The sequence below is a fragment of the Pteropus medius genome, unplaced genomic scaffold (genome assembly GCF_902729225.1).
Source record: "Pteropus medius unplaced genomic scaffold, Ma_sr-lr_union100, whole genome shotgun sequence".
Classification (NCBI taxonomy): Eukaryota; Metazoa; Chordata; class Mammalia; order Chiroptera; family Pteropodidae; genus Pteropus; species Pteropus medius.
Genome location: NW_024340849.1, coordinates 21508521 through 21524555, shown reverse-complemented (window position 1 = coordinate 21524555; position 16035 = coordinate 21508521). Strand labels below are relative to the sequence as shown.

The 16035-nt window shown below is 46.2% G+C and overlaps 1 protein-coding gene across 1 annotated transcript in view; it reads left to right on the top strand.

The window, feature by feature from the left end:
* The window catches only part of SLC14A2 (solute carrier family 14 member 2), a 152736-nt gene that overhangs the window by 105062 nt on the left and 31639 nt on the right, over nt 1-16035 (top strand). Inside the window, exons 4-9 of the mRNA XM_039842546.1 lie at nt 842-1031; nt 4385-4513; nt 8497-8689; nt 12721-12868; nt 13897-14031; nt 15801-15850. Coding sequence (XP_039698480.1) covers nt 842-1031; nt 4385-4513; nt 8497-8689; nt 12721-12868; nt 13897-14031; nt 15801-15850 — 845 coding nt within the window. The remainder of the gene's footprint in view (nt 1-841; nt 1032-4384; nt 4514-8496; nt 8690-12720; nt 12869-13896; nt 14032-15800; nt 15851-16035) is intronic.

Genomic DNA, 16035 nt, shown 5'->3' with positions numbered 1-16035 from the left:
ATAACATACCCTACTAACCTGAAATTCCCGTGGCTTGAGAATTAAATGCATTTTACTAATTTTAGTTCTTTGGAAATTCTTCACTCCTACATGGACTAGATGTAGGACAACCACTTAGCAACACATAAGCCATTTCCCAAACAGTCATTCCTTCACTTTTCCATAACCATTTATTATGTGCCAAGAAATATTGGCAACATGCTCTCCAATGGTCGAGAGTTCTTTCCTTTTAACATCTTCCTTCTCCTCATTTCCCGAAACTAAATGTTCCAACAAACACCCCCTAACCTTCTCCTCCCCACAGCTTTCCCCCACTTGTACAGGCTGTGCAGGAAACCAAACCAGAGAATGAGGCAGAATGCATGTCCCCTCTTCTCTAAACCTGGCTTCCTCCAGGCCTGACTCAATACTGATTTTCACAGCTAGGCTAAAATCATTTCTTTCCCAGCTTCCTTTCTCCAGACTGCTTTCTTTGCTGCTGAGACACCAGCCTCAACTGAGTCATACAGCACTACACAAAAGGAGTTTCCTTCCCTCTCCACCCCTTCCCTTGGACCAAGAAATTTCCCTTGGAATGCTCCTGGGGCCTCCTCGCCAACCAAGCCAATGGCTGGAATGGTGTTAAATTGGCCTCAGCTCGGTGCCTCATTCTGTAAGGCAAAAACTAACACCCACTATAGACTGACTGCCAGGCCACTCAGAGATGGGCTGGGTGCCAGGCTAAATGAGGGGAAATATCCTGGCTCATGCATCCTTGTCTGTCTTGGTTGCCACGCCAACCAGTAGTCCTGCAAGGAAGCATAGGTTGGACCCTGCTAATGGCTCTGCCCGTCTCTTTCAGATAAGCCATTGGCCCTCCAGTTCATAGACTGGGTCCTGAGGGGGACTGCTCAGGTGATGTTTGTCAACAACCCTCTCAGCGGGATCATCATCCTCATAGGGCTTCTGATCCAGAATCCCTGGTGGACAATTGCTGGGGGCCTGGGAACAGTGGTCTCTACCTTAACTGCCCTCATCTTGAGCCAAGACAGGTGGGTCCTTCTCTGTGTTGATCCTGGGTCTTGGAGCAGACAGGTGGAGAAACGTTTACTTGAGCGATCAGCTAACCCAAGGTCTTCTAAGTATCGACTTTGAACGAGTCAGTGAAGGTCTTACAAAATTAAACCACTCCTATGCTCACAGCAAATGAAAGCACCAGGCTCCATTTGACTGTAGAGCTTTCTAGAATCACTGCCTCTGAGGCAGGTGCAGGGGACCACTTAAGCAGTTCTTCCTTCATGGAGCTCTCAATCTAGTTGGGAGGGATAAAGCTGACAGGCAAGAAATGTCTCAGAATAATACAAGACTGTATGTAATAGAGAGGTCATAGAAGATGGACATCACTAAGTGTTGGGAAGATGCTGGAGGCAGGCTTTGAGCTAGAAACATTGCATATGGGAGAGAAGAGAGAGGTGAGAGGAGGGGAGGGCAGTGCTGAGCCAGCATGAAGAAGGGGGAACAAACACGAGCCCCGGGAGGCGTGGAGGCAGGCCTGGCAGAGGGCCGGTTCTGCTGGAGCTGGCGCACTGGTGGCTGCAAAGTCTGCTAACAATAACCAGCATTTTACAGAACTAGACCATTTCCTCCGACTTTGCCATATGTTATTCCAACAATTCTCAAACTTTTTGGTGGCCAGACTCAATCACCTGGGGTGATGATTAAAAGAACTAACTTCTTAGCCTTCCCCCTTCTCCTCCCACAGAGATATTCTGATTCAGTGGATGTAGGAGGTCGTGTTTTAAATAAGATCCTCCTGGGTGCTTCTGAAGGTCAAAGAAGTTTGGAGATGCCCATATTCTTGATGTTTTTTTCAACTTTGGAGGCACCAACCCATTTATGGATCATAAACTAATTGTCAACGGCATTTTAAAAAATTAAAATAATAGAACAAAACATTAAAGTAATCCATATGTAGTAAAGGTAAACATTATTTTGTGATTCTTACCACCACCTCACACGGCGGACAGTGAAGGTAAGAGGGTCCGCATTTTGCACATTAGAGAAGCGAGACCAGGAGGGTAAATCAGTCACATAAGATGCCACAGCCGGTGGCAAGCGGGGAGAGCTTGAGCTTGGAACATGGCCTGCGTCTTCTAAGCTGACGGTCAGTGCTCTTTCTGTCTCATGGACAGGGCGGGCAGCATGGCCAGTGGCACCATGGTGAACCGAGAGCAACAGGGCTAATCAGAGTTGGTTGTGTAGGAACCAGCATCACATTTCCTCCAGGTCCACCTGACATTCCAGATTCCACCGAGGCAAATGCACGGGTCAGCTTGCCTCCATGAAAAACTGCTCATGCACCTCTAAGGTGGCCTTGAGGGACCACTCTGCTTCTTGCTGTCTGGGAGGTCATTAGAGATCAGATGGATGAGAAGCTAAATTCTTTTGGGTGTAGATCTGGGTGGGGGGTGGAGATGAAAATTGGACTCTAGCTGAGATTTTGTGTCTCTCAACCAGTGTGTTCTCGATTTCCTGCTCCCACTTAGCTATAATCTCATGAGCAGTTGCCATAGAATTGGCTCCCTGACAGAATCAACTTTTGTCATACTGCTTCATCAGTGTTTGCTAAAACTCACCTGGGGCGAACCCTGTCCTGCCCACTGCCTCATTAGCTTTCTGAACTGAGGCAAGCACTTCCCCTCTTGACCCCATTTTCTTCATCTGTAAGATCCATGGTTCACCTTCAAAGAGCCCAAGTTGCTTCCTGCTCTGATAGTCTGATTTTCTGATTTTCCATCTGCCCATAACCTACTGATAAACTTGCCAAGCCATTCAGAGGAGTCACTTCACAGACATCAGTTCTACCAGGGGAGACACAAAGCATGCCTCTTAATCCTCCCAAAGATACTGATTAATGCATCAGATACAAACCCAAACCCTCCCCTTCACCAATTGAGCATTTTTGCTTCTGCTTACCTAATTGTACTAGTTCTTCAAATCCCTCCTCTTCCAGGGAGTCGCCTCTGATTGCTGCAGTGTATTCTGACCCTTCCTTTCTCTCTGAAACCACGGAACACACCCCATTACTACTATATTGGATGGTTCTCTAATCACTTTCCGAGGCTTCTCTCGCTGGCTATGTTCTAAACATATTTAAGACAATAAGTCCAAAGGAAATATTCCATATTCTACTCCAGTGCCTAGACAAGATTTGAGCTTCATTGTTGATAGGTCAATACCATGTTCTACATCACAGGCTCAAGGCTCTAAGCCCTACACAATGTCCTTCCAAAGAGCCATGACTTTACCACCCTCCGCGATGAACCACTGACGCAGCCACATATCCTAGTCGTAACCTCCCCCTCAACGCCTCCCCCCACACCGCCCCCAACCACCACCCACTTTATTCCACGCCCACTGCCCCACCCTCACTAGCCTGGAGATTGTACTTTATGGAAAGTAACTCAAAGTCAGCGACACTGATGCCGCAGTGTCCTGAAGGATGTGGTCCTAACAAAGATCTCCATGGCATTGGGGTTGAACCTAATTTTCCATGTTCAGCGGTCAGAGCAGGGATGTAAGGCAATGGGTTTCCTTTAGAAAACCAACTCCAGAAGCCACCAAAGTTTTGGTAGAGAAGAGTTCTGAGAGGGGACACTTCACAGGGAAGGGTGGCTGTGGAAGCAACCCTTAAGTGTCCCCCAAGTTTTATCTCCCCCGGGTTCCCTTATTTTGATGCCTCCTACTCCAGCTACACCCAACCGCTGGGGCTGCAGGACCTCATCAGCATGGGCCAACCAGCTTTGCTCAGATTGCCTGAAGCAGCTGGTATTGAAACAAAAAAAAAATTACTAAATTCTAACCAAACACAAATGGGAAAATGTAGAAAAAATGCAAACATATCTTAAAATAATGATTTTCCCAAAATAGGGGGTTTTGCTCCTCAGATAGATACTGTAGTCCCAAGGGGATTCTGAACTCCAATGGTCTCCCTTGAAGCCTGGTTCCTTCTGCCCCATATTGTCCTGGCCTCTCCCTACCCTTTGCCCCATCTCTCTCTCTTTCACACACCACACACGCGTGTGCGCGCGCACACACACACACACACACAACTTCCCAATGTCACACCTCAGATTTTCCTCTACGTAGCAGTCTGAAACTCCCCTGAGAAGCAGAGGAGAGCTTAGATACAGAGAAGACAAAAGTGCAGAATTTAATTCTAGATCAGCAAAAGTAATCAATGTGTTGCACATGCACCTGTGCACGTATGTGTGTGTATGATCTACAAAGTTGCTGGCAGCTATGTCATTGCACAACATTCATTAAACAAACTGACTTTTTTCCTGTGAGTACCAGGAAGGAGAGACCACGAAATTCAAATGCAGATCAACTGTGTTTCACCCAGGTCCGCCATCGCTTCGGGACTGCACGGGTACAATGGGATGCTGGTAGGACTACTGATGACCGTGTTCTCCGACAAGTCAGACTACTACTGGTGGCTTCTGTTGCCTGTGACCTTCACAGCCATGGCCTGGTAAGGCGCCTCATTCTTTCTGCTCACAGACCCACAAGGCCCCGAGACAATCGTGTCTTACACCAGTGGGGACATGCACAGTTATGGGGCCCGGTGTCTTCATAGTCAGACTGGTTTGTCTTGAAAGACACTGTGAAAGTCCATGAGTTCACTTGCAACCCAAGAGGATCATTTTTTAATTTGGAATGACAGAGACCCTGTAAAGCAGCAAAGCAGCACATGTGGTTTTTATTCTTTCTTGAACAATAGATTTCATAATAAAGGCTAACATTTATTGAGTATTTCCTATATGCACAGTGCTAAGCAAAGTAGGGCTATTATTGTCCCCAGTTTTCAGAAGGGAAGACCAAGGCTTGCAGAGGTTAGTAACTTGTCCCCAGGTCATACTCTGTAAAAGCTATTGATGCCCTCATTGTGAACCCAGAGCCTGCACTATTAAGCTCCAGGCTATATGAGAATCGTCTCTCCTGTGGCCCAACCAAGACCAAAAGCTGAAAACTCACTGCAATAGAGGCAGAGAACTTTGTTTGAACAGAACATCTATATCTAAAGCATGAGAAGAGAAGCATCAGTTGAGATCTTGTGTAATGACCTCATTTTGCCGAAGGAATAAAAAAGCAAGACAGAAGGATATTAACAAACATTAACTTAGCACGGGGTGTCTTTGGCCCTTCACTCATGGGAGCCTTGGTTCACCTGAACGTGCAGCGGGTCTGTAGCTCCTGGGGGTGTCTGTCACATGCCTGCTGTCACACAGTCTGAGGTGAACCCATGTCCCCCAACCCCTGTACTCACCTCTTCTCAGACATGCTGAGTGATTTTTAACATCTCTAAGAAGTAAATGTCTTTCTTTGGTTTCAAAGTCTGGCATTACCAAAAGCAGTTAGTTTAATTTAGTTTAAGTACTGTTCCATTACTTTTTAGTAGTGCTTGCAAATAAATTACGACATTAAGCATTCTGGGCAATTTATGTTTCTTCTTAGGGTCTCTTTCTTTCTTAATTTATCAGGACAAACAGTTAAAGCAGTCATTCCGTGGGGATTTCCTTAATGTCCCCCACAGGCCCCGTGTAAGGAGTAGGAGGACTTGCCTTCATTTGCATACATTTGGTTTATAACTACACAGATTAAGCCCCTGGCACAGCTCCTCAGCCACATTCTGCAACTGGGTAGCAGTTTGTCTCCAGTGCCCCACTCCTACCCCCACTGCCCAATTTTAAAGACTGATCACCACTGAGTGCCCTACTCTGGACTGGGCTCTGTGCTACTACTCCAGTTGTTCACTGATCTCACGTTGTCCTTGAAATCCAATCCACGTAGTAGGTGTTAGTAGTGTCATTTTCCAGGTTTATCCAACAAACGAATATTTGCCAAGTGCCTGCTAGGTGCAGGGAGCATTCTAGATGCTAGGGAGCACTGTGAACAAGAGAGATCTCTGTCTTCTTAGAGCTGACATTCTTCTTGGCAAAGTTAGAAATAAGCTCATGAATTAGTTAATTAAAAAGATCATGTCGAGATGTGGTAAGTACTTTGAGGAAAGCAAAATGGGGCAAATGGGATGGAGAGTGATTCTGGAAGTGGGTGGTCAGAGAGGCCATATTGCAGAAGGGACGTTTGACCTAAATGATAAGAAGGCACCTGCCATCTGAAGATCTAGGTGAAGGATGCTGCAGGCAGAAGCAATGGCACATGCTAAGACCTCCACCTGGAGAAGTATAATGTGTTCAAGAAACAAGACCAGTGGGGTTGAAACCCTGAAGGAGGAGAGGTGGCAGCAGGTGAAGGCAGCAGTAGATGAGGGTCAGGCCCCATACTCCTTGTAGATCCAGTAAGCCTTTCAATTTTTATTATAATTTTCATGGCAAGCCATTAACGGGTTTTAAGCAGAAGAGTAACAGGATATGGTTTAAATTTAAAGAAAGCACTCTGCTTGCCTTGTGGACAATATTGGAAGTACGGTTAGGAGACTGCTCAGTAACCCACAAGGGATGAGCGTGGTTTGGACAGGGTGACATCCACGAAGGTGGTACAAAGTGCTTGGGTTTGGGTATATCTTAAGGAAGGTAGAGGCGACAGGACTTCCTGAGAAGCTGTGAAGTATGGGGTTGGAGAAGGAAAAAAGACTCAGATACTCCAATGATTTGCCTGAGCACCTGAGTCGATGGGTAAGATTTGGAAAAACAGATTAGTGGCAGGAGACAGGATGCAGATTGAGGGTTCTGTTTGGACATGTCAAACTTTAGACTTCCAAGTAGAGCGGTTGAGTAGGTAAGTGGATATGCAAATCCGGAACTTAATTTTATAGTCAAAATTCGATGGCAGAAGCATATAGAAGATATTTTTGTCCATGGGACTAAAGATATCACCCAGAAAGAAAAGATTTTTTAAAAGAGAGAGAGAAAACCCAAGACAGAGCTATAGGATCTTCTGATATTTAGATGTCCGGCAGAAGAGAGAAAAAGGAGAGTTGAGAGAGAGCAGCTGGACGAGCAGAAAGAAAACTAAGAATGTGCAGAGTCACAGCAGCCCAGACAGAAGGCATTTCAATCCAGCCGGAGGGTCCATCAGGCAAATGCAGGGGGCAGGGACTGACCATGGATTTGGCAAGATAGAGGTCATTGGTGAACTGGACAAGACCCATCTCCAAGGCCCGGGGAGAACGGAAACCCGAGTAAAGTGGGTTTAGGAAAGAATGTCAGTAGAAAGCTTGCGGATAGCAAGGACAGACAATACTTTCAAGGAGTATGGCTGTGAAGGGAAGCTGAGAAATGGAGCGATAGCTGGAGCAGACACTGGATTAAATGGGGAGGATTTTTAGAGGTGGAAGGTATTAGAGTATGTTTGTATATCTTTGAGAGTGATCCAGAGAAAAAGGAGAGATTGAAGCCATAGGAGAGAGAGGAGAGAATTGCAGGAGTGAAGTCTTTGAAGCGGGTTGATTCCCAACATACAGGGAGAATAATTGGCCTGATAAAGGAGCAAGGACAATTCCACTATGTGAAAAAGGCAGAGGGGCAGAGGATGTGGGAACAGGGCAGTCAGAATGTAGCTCTTACGGGTGGGAAAATGAAGCATTTCTATTTTCTTAATGAAGTAAAGCAAAGTGGCTATCTGAAACTAAAGGGAAGCAGATGTGAAGATTGAGGCGAAAGGAGAAAATGTGAAATAGCTGTCTCAGCAAGTTGGAGGGTTAATTTGCTAGGGATACATGGTAGGCTTTTTAGGCCATCTTAAATGCCCAGTTGATACTCGCGGTCATTAATAAAAAATAGACCAATCTACTATATCATATGATTTCACGTTTGGTCCTGCAACTGTAGAGTGTTAGGTGTCTAGGGTGTCTGGTCCCTTCAGAGGTAACTCAAGCTGAGGAATATGAATTACCTAATGTTGCTCACTCAACCTGTAAGTGTAGGTGAGGCTTTGCACCCAGCTCCATCTGGCTCCAGAATTTATCTTCTTCCCAAGGAAGAGACCAAGAAGAGAGAGAACACAAACAACTCAAGGTCCCATTTTCACATGGTGGTTTCCAGAGTAGCTCCAAGTACTTCAGCTGAATCCAAGCCTGCATGTTACCTGTGTGCCACAGCAGCCTCCTCGTAAGAGGTCAGACATCCAAAGTGTAGTCATAGCCCAGGATAGTAGCCACTGCACACCTCGGTGTTCCAAAGGCAATATATGATATTTTGTAAGAATTACATTTTGTCTCATTTGCTAAGTTTAAGAAACAAGAAAATATTTAAATGATTTTATAAAGTTTCTATTCAAAACAAGTTATAACAATTAAAATTTTTTTTCCTCAAAGTGCAACCTTAAACACCTTATTCCCAACCCCAGATCAATGGACCACTAGGGTTCAACAGAGCCAGGAACGACTGCGCCAAAGAGAGGGGACAGTAGATGGTACTGTGGCCTAGAGCTTTTAAGATGGTGGAGACCTGAGAATGATCACGGTAATTAACCCTTTGTCTCTTCCATCTTCAGCCCAGTTCTTTCTAGTGCCTTGAATTCCATCCTCAGCAAGTGGGACCTCCCGGTCTTCACGCTGCCCTTCAACATTGCGGTGACCCTGTACCTGGCAGCCACAGGCCACTACAACCTCTTCCTCCCCACGAAACTGGTGCAGCCTGTGTCTTCAGTGCCCAATATCACCTGGACGGAGATTGAAGTGCCCTTGGTAAGTTACCCAATGGCAGACGAGTTGGAACCCCCTGATTCCACTGCAGACCTTCTCTCTAACTAGTTTGTGCATTACCCAGTCTCTCAGCTTCTCTGGGTGCATCGCCATAAGATGATGGGTCTTAAGGGAGAAGAGGACAGGAAAGGGTCACTGCCACCTCCATATGTTGTATCGACAAAACTTTACTGAAGACCTATTTTGTGCCGGCACTTTGTCAGGCACTGAGAATACATGGGGACAACAACACCCCTACCTTCGTGAAGCCTACACTCTACACAGAAAAAATAGATAATAAACAAGAGTACAGATAAGCGTTATGTTGATAGTATAGAATGATGGGATTGAGGAAGAAATATTACGTAAGATGGATAGTAAGGTGAAGGGTCAAGAAGCTAAAATGAAAGTTTAAAATTAGAATTTTAAAGATGTTATCAATAGAAGATGAGAGTGAATTTTTATGTGCTTTCCACATCAATGGTTTTCAAACACGGATGATTTTACCCTCCTGGGGACAGTAGACAGCATCTGCAGACACTTTTTAATTGTCAGGACTGGGGTGTATGGGTGTTACTGAGGTGTAGATGCCAGGGATGCTGCTAAACATCCTACAATGCACAGGGCACCCCCTCCCCATGACAAAGAATTGTCCAGTCCAAAATGTCAATAATGCCAAAGTTGAGAAACGCTGCTTTATATCCTACTATCGCAGATGTACATATTCATTTATTTTACTGATCTCTCGACATCAGAGATAAAAGGATATAATAGAAATCTAACATAAGATTAAATATATAGAATTGTAAGATTTGGGCCTTGTTAATGAACCTAGAGATGGCTAACATCTAACACTAAAGTAAGTTTATTATGTGTCAGATGCTGTTCCAAGCCTTTATTAACTCATTTAACCCTCGTAATTACTGCATATTGTAAGTACTATCATTATCTCCATTTTACAGATGAGAAATCTAAGGCAGAGAGGAGGTTACTTGCCCCATGTCAAACTGCAGCTAATGCCTGAGCTTAAAACCCAGGTGGCCTGACACAGAGCCCGCGCTTTGACCCACCACCCCCGTAGTCCATGAGGACCTGTACCCTCAGCTGGACAGACCACAGTGAGGCAAACCCCACAGCTTCTCAGTGCAGTCCACCCCGTGATTAGGTGCCTTTACGTGTTGGATTATTCTCTACATTCCTCAGAATTCTCCCATTATCTTTCACCCATTGGTTCTAGCTCTCCTTTTTAGAGTAATTCAGAATATGATTTCCATGATCACCTTTTGAATATTTGAAAACATACCCTACATCCTCAAATGTTCATGCAATCTGATTTCCGATCCCTCTCTCCCCAGCCATGCCCGTAGTCTAGATGTGCTTACAGCTTGGTACGGCCCCGCTGCTGGGTGTTCAGCTCTGCCACTCTGGGGCAGAGTGGACAGCTCAGGTCCTCCAGGGACAGGCACACAGTAAACCTAACCCTATCAGAAAAAGAAAGGCTCCCTGCCCTGACTGCAAACACTGCTGCCAACAGTGCAAACTTTTTTTAAAGTTTTTGTCTTTTTAAAGTTTTGTCTAGGGCTGGGGCTGCAGTGGGATCAGAGGTAGAGTTAGTGTCAAAATCCAGGAAAACAGAAAAGACGGAACCCTGTGTTTAAGGGAAAGCCCACCCTCTCAAATGGAAAAGGGCTGGGTTAGGAGCAGGGAGAAAACTAACGTTGACAGAATCTGCAATGATCAGCCATCTGGCAAATAAGCACACTGCCTTTGGGGCACAGACCCACTGTCCCTGAGCCCTACCCAAGAGGCATGGTCCGAGTGACAGCCGCAGTGACATGCAGCATTGCCAGAGAGAAAGGACCCCACCCAGCCTTCACTGTGAGGCTGTCCAGTCCAGGGCTGAGGGGAATAGAGCGGAGAGAGCCACAGAGAAGAGGTGCCTCTGGCTCGTCTGCAAAATCAACAGTCAGTAAGTGGCAGGACCCCAATCTGCATCCCTGGAGGCCCAGGCTCACCCTCTGAACTTCCCCGACATCACCACTCTGACAAACATCCAGATCTGAGTTCTGAAGAATCAGTGCCGTTTCTCTCTTTCTCTGTAAAACAATGAGGGGAGCAGCTTCCTTTTTGCTGAACCGGCACGTTGCCCGTTACTTGAGGATCAGGCATATGAGGAGGCTGGTGCTCAGTAAATTTCCACCACACACCTGACTGCCCTTCACACTCCGGGGTGTCAGCTGTGCCCCAGAGAGCAGAGCGGAGGGGAGGGCAAGCCCCTCCAAGCCCCAGTTCACCAGGCTAAAATACGGGCCCCTGTGGAGGAAGCTTCATTCCAAACCCAGGCTCCATTCCAAGGCAGCTTGTCCCTCATTCCTCTCATTCTTCACTGTGTGGCCTTAAAACCTGTGTTCCCAGATGAGAAGGCGGGAGCTGGATTCCCCTCAGCATCCTGTGTTCTTCAGACCTTGGGAAGTCGTGGAAGAGTCACTGAGTAGATTTCCAGCCTGTTCCCCACACTGAAGTTGAGTTCGCTGGACTCGTACAAAGTGTTTTCAGGGTTCCTTTAAATAAGACCGAGCCCCCAACCTGTCAGTCTATAGGCTCTGACCCAAACAGTGCTTGGGACTTCTCAAACAAAGAAATTAGACTAACTTCAGAATTTAACCAAGTTCAAAAGCACAAAATTTTATCAAAGGGAGAAAGGTGATTAACTCAACATCTATAGTAGATTATCTGTAACTAATGTATTGGTCCCCAAACTGTCGTACATTAGAATCCCTTGGGGCACCAGTCACGTTCTCCCAGAATGTCTGGGGAGGAGCCAGGCATCTATATATATATATATATATATATATATATATATATAAATATATATATATTTTATATATATAAATATATATATAAAATATATATATATTTATATATATATATATTTATATATATAAATAAATATATATATATATAAAATATATATATATATATAAATATATATATATATATATTTTAAAGGTCATTAGGTGATTCCAACATAAACAAAGTTTAAAAACCACTGAGCTAATCAATACATAGTTATTAAGCACCTATTTGGTACCCAGCCATAGTGGATCCCTATCCACAAAGCAGTCATATGATCTGGTAGGGAAAAGAGCTTGCAGAACTTTAAAGCTGAAAGATTATCTGCTAAAGGCAGCCTCTTCATGGTCACACAAGGACCGTATGCAAAGCCCCTCTGAAAGCTGGAGCCCTCGACCCCTCAGGCCAGTGCTCCTCCTACCTTGCCAATCCCCCCTTTCCTTTTCACCCTCAAAGGATAACCTCAAAATGTAGATGATTCAGTTTGAGCCACAAAAAAAAAAAAAAAAAAAAAGGCCATCTGATGTCACTGCCAATTAATCATCTCCAATTCTAACAGGGATGGTTGGGTTTCCGGCTTTTCTCCAGCTGTTCTACACGTTACCTTCCTTCAATGCTAAGTGCTCCTTGACAGCAAGAAAAGTGCTTCCTCCTCCTTCCTGGGCCCCAGTCCCCCAGGTAGCACTAGTCTGCAGCAGCCACCAACAAACTAGGGTCAAGCTCAGAGGCTATAGCCTCGGTTTGGCCACCAGTGAGCTAGATGACCTTCTGTCTAATCATCCATCACAATGGCCTAGAATAGTTCCAATATTCCTAGAATATTTGTAGGATTTAAGAAGGTTTAGAAGAATCCCCTAGTGTCCTGATACTCCCAATGGCAGTCCGGTCCCCTCAAAGCAGAAGCCATGTGACCCTCATAAGCACCCTGCCTGACCCCGGTGTTGGAGGGCTCTGCTTGGCATTGCCTGAGGGATGCTCAGATGCCTGCGAGGAGATGGAGTGAGGAGCTATTTGTTCCAGCTCCTGCCCTCCCATCTTCTCTCACAGGCTAGAGGGCACAGCCATCCTCCTGTTCCACCCCATTACCCATCCACCATCCCCTGGAATAGCTCAGTCCTGGCCCCGAGGTCTTTGCATTATCAGTACACACTCCGGTGATCTAGACTCTGTTGACTTTGCAGCTGCTACAAGCCATCCCCACCGGGGTCGGCCAGGTGTACGGCTGTGACAATCCCTGGACAGGCAGCATGTTCCTGGTGGCTCTGTTCGTCTGCTCACCACTCATGTGCTTGCATGCGGCCATTGGCTCAGTCGTGGGGATGCTAGCAGGTAAGACAGGGCCCCTCTGGGCAGTGATAGTTTTCCTGAGGTCAGCCTCCCCCACACACGGAAAACATCCTAGACTTACTGTCTTCACTGGAGTTTTTAAACACTTTCAGGGGTAGAGACTTACTTTTCCCTTTCTTGGATCTCGAAAGAGAGCAGATTGTAGGAAGAGGACATGTGGAGAGAGGCAAAGGGAATGAAGACTGATTGGCCTGCAAACTGAGTCCCTGGGACTGAGGAGGGGAAGAAAGGGGTGGGAGCAGTAGCAGAGCAGGCAGGGGCATAAGCGACCCAACACTTTGATAGCTAAAAGGAAAATTAGAGTTAGCTAAAAAAAAAAAAAAAAATTCCTCAAAAATTGGATTGCCATTTGACAAATCTGATTTAATATTTCTACATATATGTCTATGTATGCAAACGCATTTACCTATTTATAGTTGGACATAGAGTCAGAAATTAGGGTTGGAGTCATTGGGACTAGGAGCCTGTTGACTTATTCCAACATTTTTCAAAAATGTCTTGGAAGCAGAACTTTAATAAGACTTATTTGGGAACAACTTCAAACATCAGAAAATTACAAAATTAAAAGTAGCACAAGAGGCATTCATAAATTCACCTACTGTCCACTTCCTACCCCATCTGTTGTATCATTTCGCTATCTCCGTGTAGCTACATACTTTCCTCTCAACCTATTTGAAGCAGAACATCTTCAGTTGAAACCTTATTTGCTAAAAATGCAGCCGCTCCAGCTCAAGGAGCAGGGAGAGCCTGAAGGCCCAGCACCACGGCCTCCCCTCACCCTGGAAGCACCTCTGTGAGAAATCTTTGGAAAACAGCTCAGAAACCACTCCCTCTTTCCATTGTTGGTTTCCTGAGACCAGACACCATTTGTAGAGGCTCCTTGGATGGGTAAGGACGGGCCATGGGGGAAACGGCCAGAGTAAGGCCACCATGAGTCCCAGCACCGGCCACGAGGTGGCCTTTGTGCTGTGACCCAGAACCAGCCAAAAGCACCACACCTTGTCCCACAGCCCTGACAGTGGCCACGCCCTTCAAGATGATCTACACAGGCCTCTGGAGCTACAACTGCGTCCTCTCCTGCATCGCCATCGGCGGCATGTTCTATGCCCTTACCTGGCAGACGCACCTGCTGGCCCTTGTCTGCGGTGGGTACTGGGGAAAGCTGACAATCAAGTCACTCTGCTATTCCTTCCTCCCCACTGCCCTTGATGACATGAAGTTCATGGTGACCGCTAATCAGATCTGAGCATCAGGGATAGAAGGACCAGTGCCTTGGATCTTTAACACCTGGGGGACTTGAGCTTTCTCTTCTGTCGGATGGAGTCACAAAAACTATTACTGTTGTTATATTTACACGGCATTGGAAATTTATGAGAAAATCACACATACATTTCCTCATGTGCTAGTGGCAGCATTCTTGCTCCCAATGAGTCCTCATTTGATAACTATCGGTAGGGCACCACTAAGTGCCAGGCCCGCGGAAGACACAGTGGCGACCAAATCCTCTTAGAGACATGGTCTAGCAGAGGAGAAGTCGTTGCACAATTATTAAGGTTGTGAAGTCTAAAAAGATTGTTGGAAAGGTCTAGTGAGATGGTCTATGTGGGAGCACTGAGGTCTAAGAAAATTATAACACAGCTCTCCAGAAGCTTGAATGACATAGAGTAAACAGAGAATGCTATCCAAAGAGAAACCAGCCACAGTACTTATTGGATCTCCACCCAGCCTTGTGTTCTGTGCTGTATAAACATATGTACTCACTTAATTCTCCCAGGATCACTACTTGGCATAGATTGTCAGCCCCATTTTACAGATAAGGAAATGAGACTCAGAGAGGTTCATGAAACTGCCCTAGAACACAAATTAATGGCAGAAGCGAGAGTCAAACCCCAGTCCCACCTTTCCCCCAGCCTTCCTGTCCTAGAGTCGCTTCTGTTTCCTGGAACAGCAGGACTTTAACAAGGAAAGCTAGAGACAAGTAGAAGGCAGAATAGCATCCAGAAGAGCTTTTCTTTTGTTTTGTTCCCCACTTAAGTGTAGAAATTTGAAGTGACTTCCATGACCCTTGTGTCCCCCTCAGCAGCCAGCACGAGGGCGGACATGGAGACAGTAGACTCAGTAAATATTTAAGTCAAGAGCTAGGTATTTTGAGGTTATACTGTAACCACCTTTGGCCTCCAGGGAAGTGGCAGAGTCCTGTGGCTAGAATCGTCTGGGAAGGCTTCAAAGGGAGGCTCGGTGTCTCTCAGCACTTTCAGGGTGGGATTTGGATAGGCAAAGATGGGGAGAAGTTGTTCCTGACAGAGGAACAGAACGGGCAAATGGGCAGGGGCAGAAGAAGCTTGTTCAGAGGCACCAGGGGAATGGCAGAGGTCCCCTAACTCTCCTGAGGGCTCACATCCTGTGGTTGAACCCAGATGCCTGGCTTCTCGGGATTAGCTCAGGTATCAAATAAGGTCCTGCCCTGATAGGACTTGGTGAGCGTCCAACAGCATCATGGTCACTCAAAATCTTGGACAGGAGGGGCCATGTCTGGAGCTCATATACTCTGACTACTCACCCACCCCCAGACAGGTAATCATCCTGCCTCCAGCTTATGCTAGATCATCGGCAAAGGCAGTGCTGACAAGAGAAAGATGCTTAATGACTTCTGACTCTGTGCAAGGCCACCACGGACATGGGAGGGGATAAAAGGATATGTAAGCTTCACTCTCTGCCCTCAGAGAATGCATGGTCTGGTGGGAGATGGGCTACACCTACCGTAAAGATAACTAACAAAGTCAGGCAAACACCCCCAATGTCAGGGTGTGGTGTAGACACTGAGGCTGCTGGAGACAGAGTGGGACCCCTGCTCTTGGAGAGGGGTGAGGATGGGCCTTGGGGAGCTAACACGATGGTCCTTGTTCCAACACAGCCCTGTTCTGTGCATACATGGAAGCAGCCCTCTCCAACATGATGGCGGTGGTAAGTCTGGGCTCTCTGAACACTGGGCCCTTCCCCAGCCAGGCTTTCAGAATGTTTGGAGTCTTGTGGAAGAATCCTGAATGGGTTGTGGTAGTTGGTGCTCCATACAATGCCTTTGCCAGTGTTTATCCAAAGTTTGCCCAGAGAAGGACTGGCAATTGTGTACATGTAACTCTGAGGTGGGG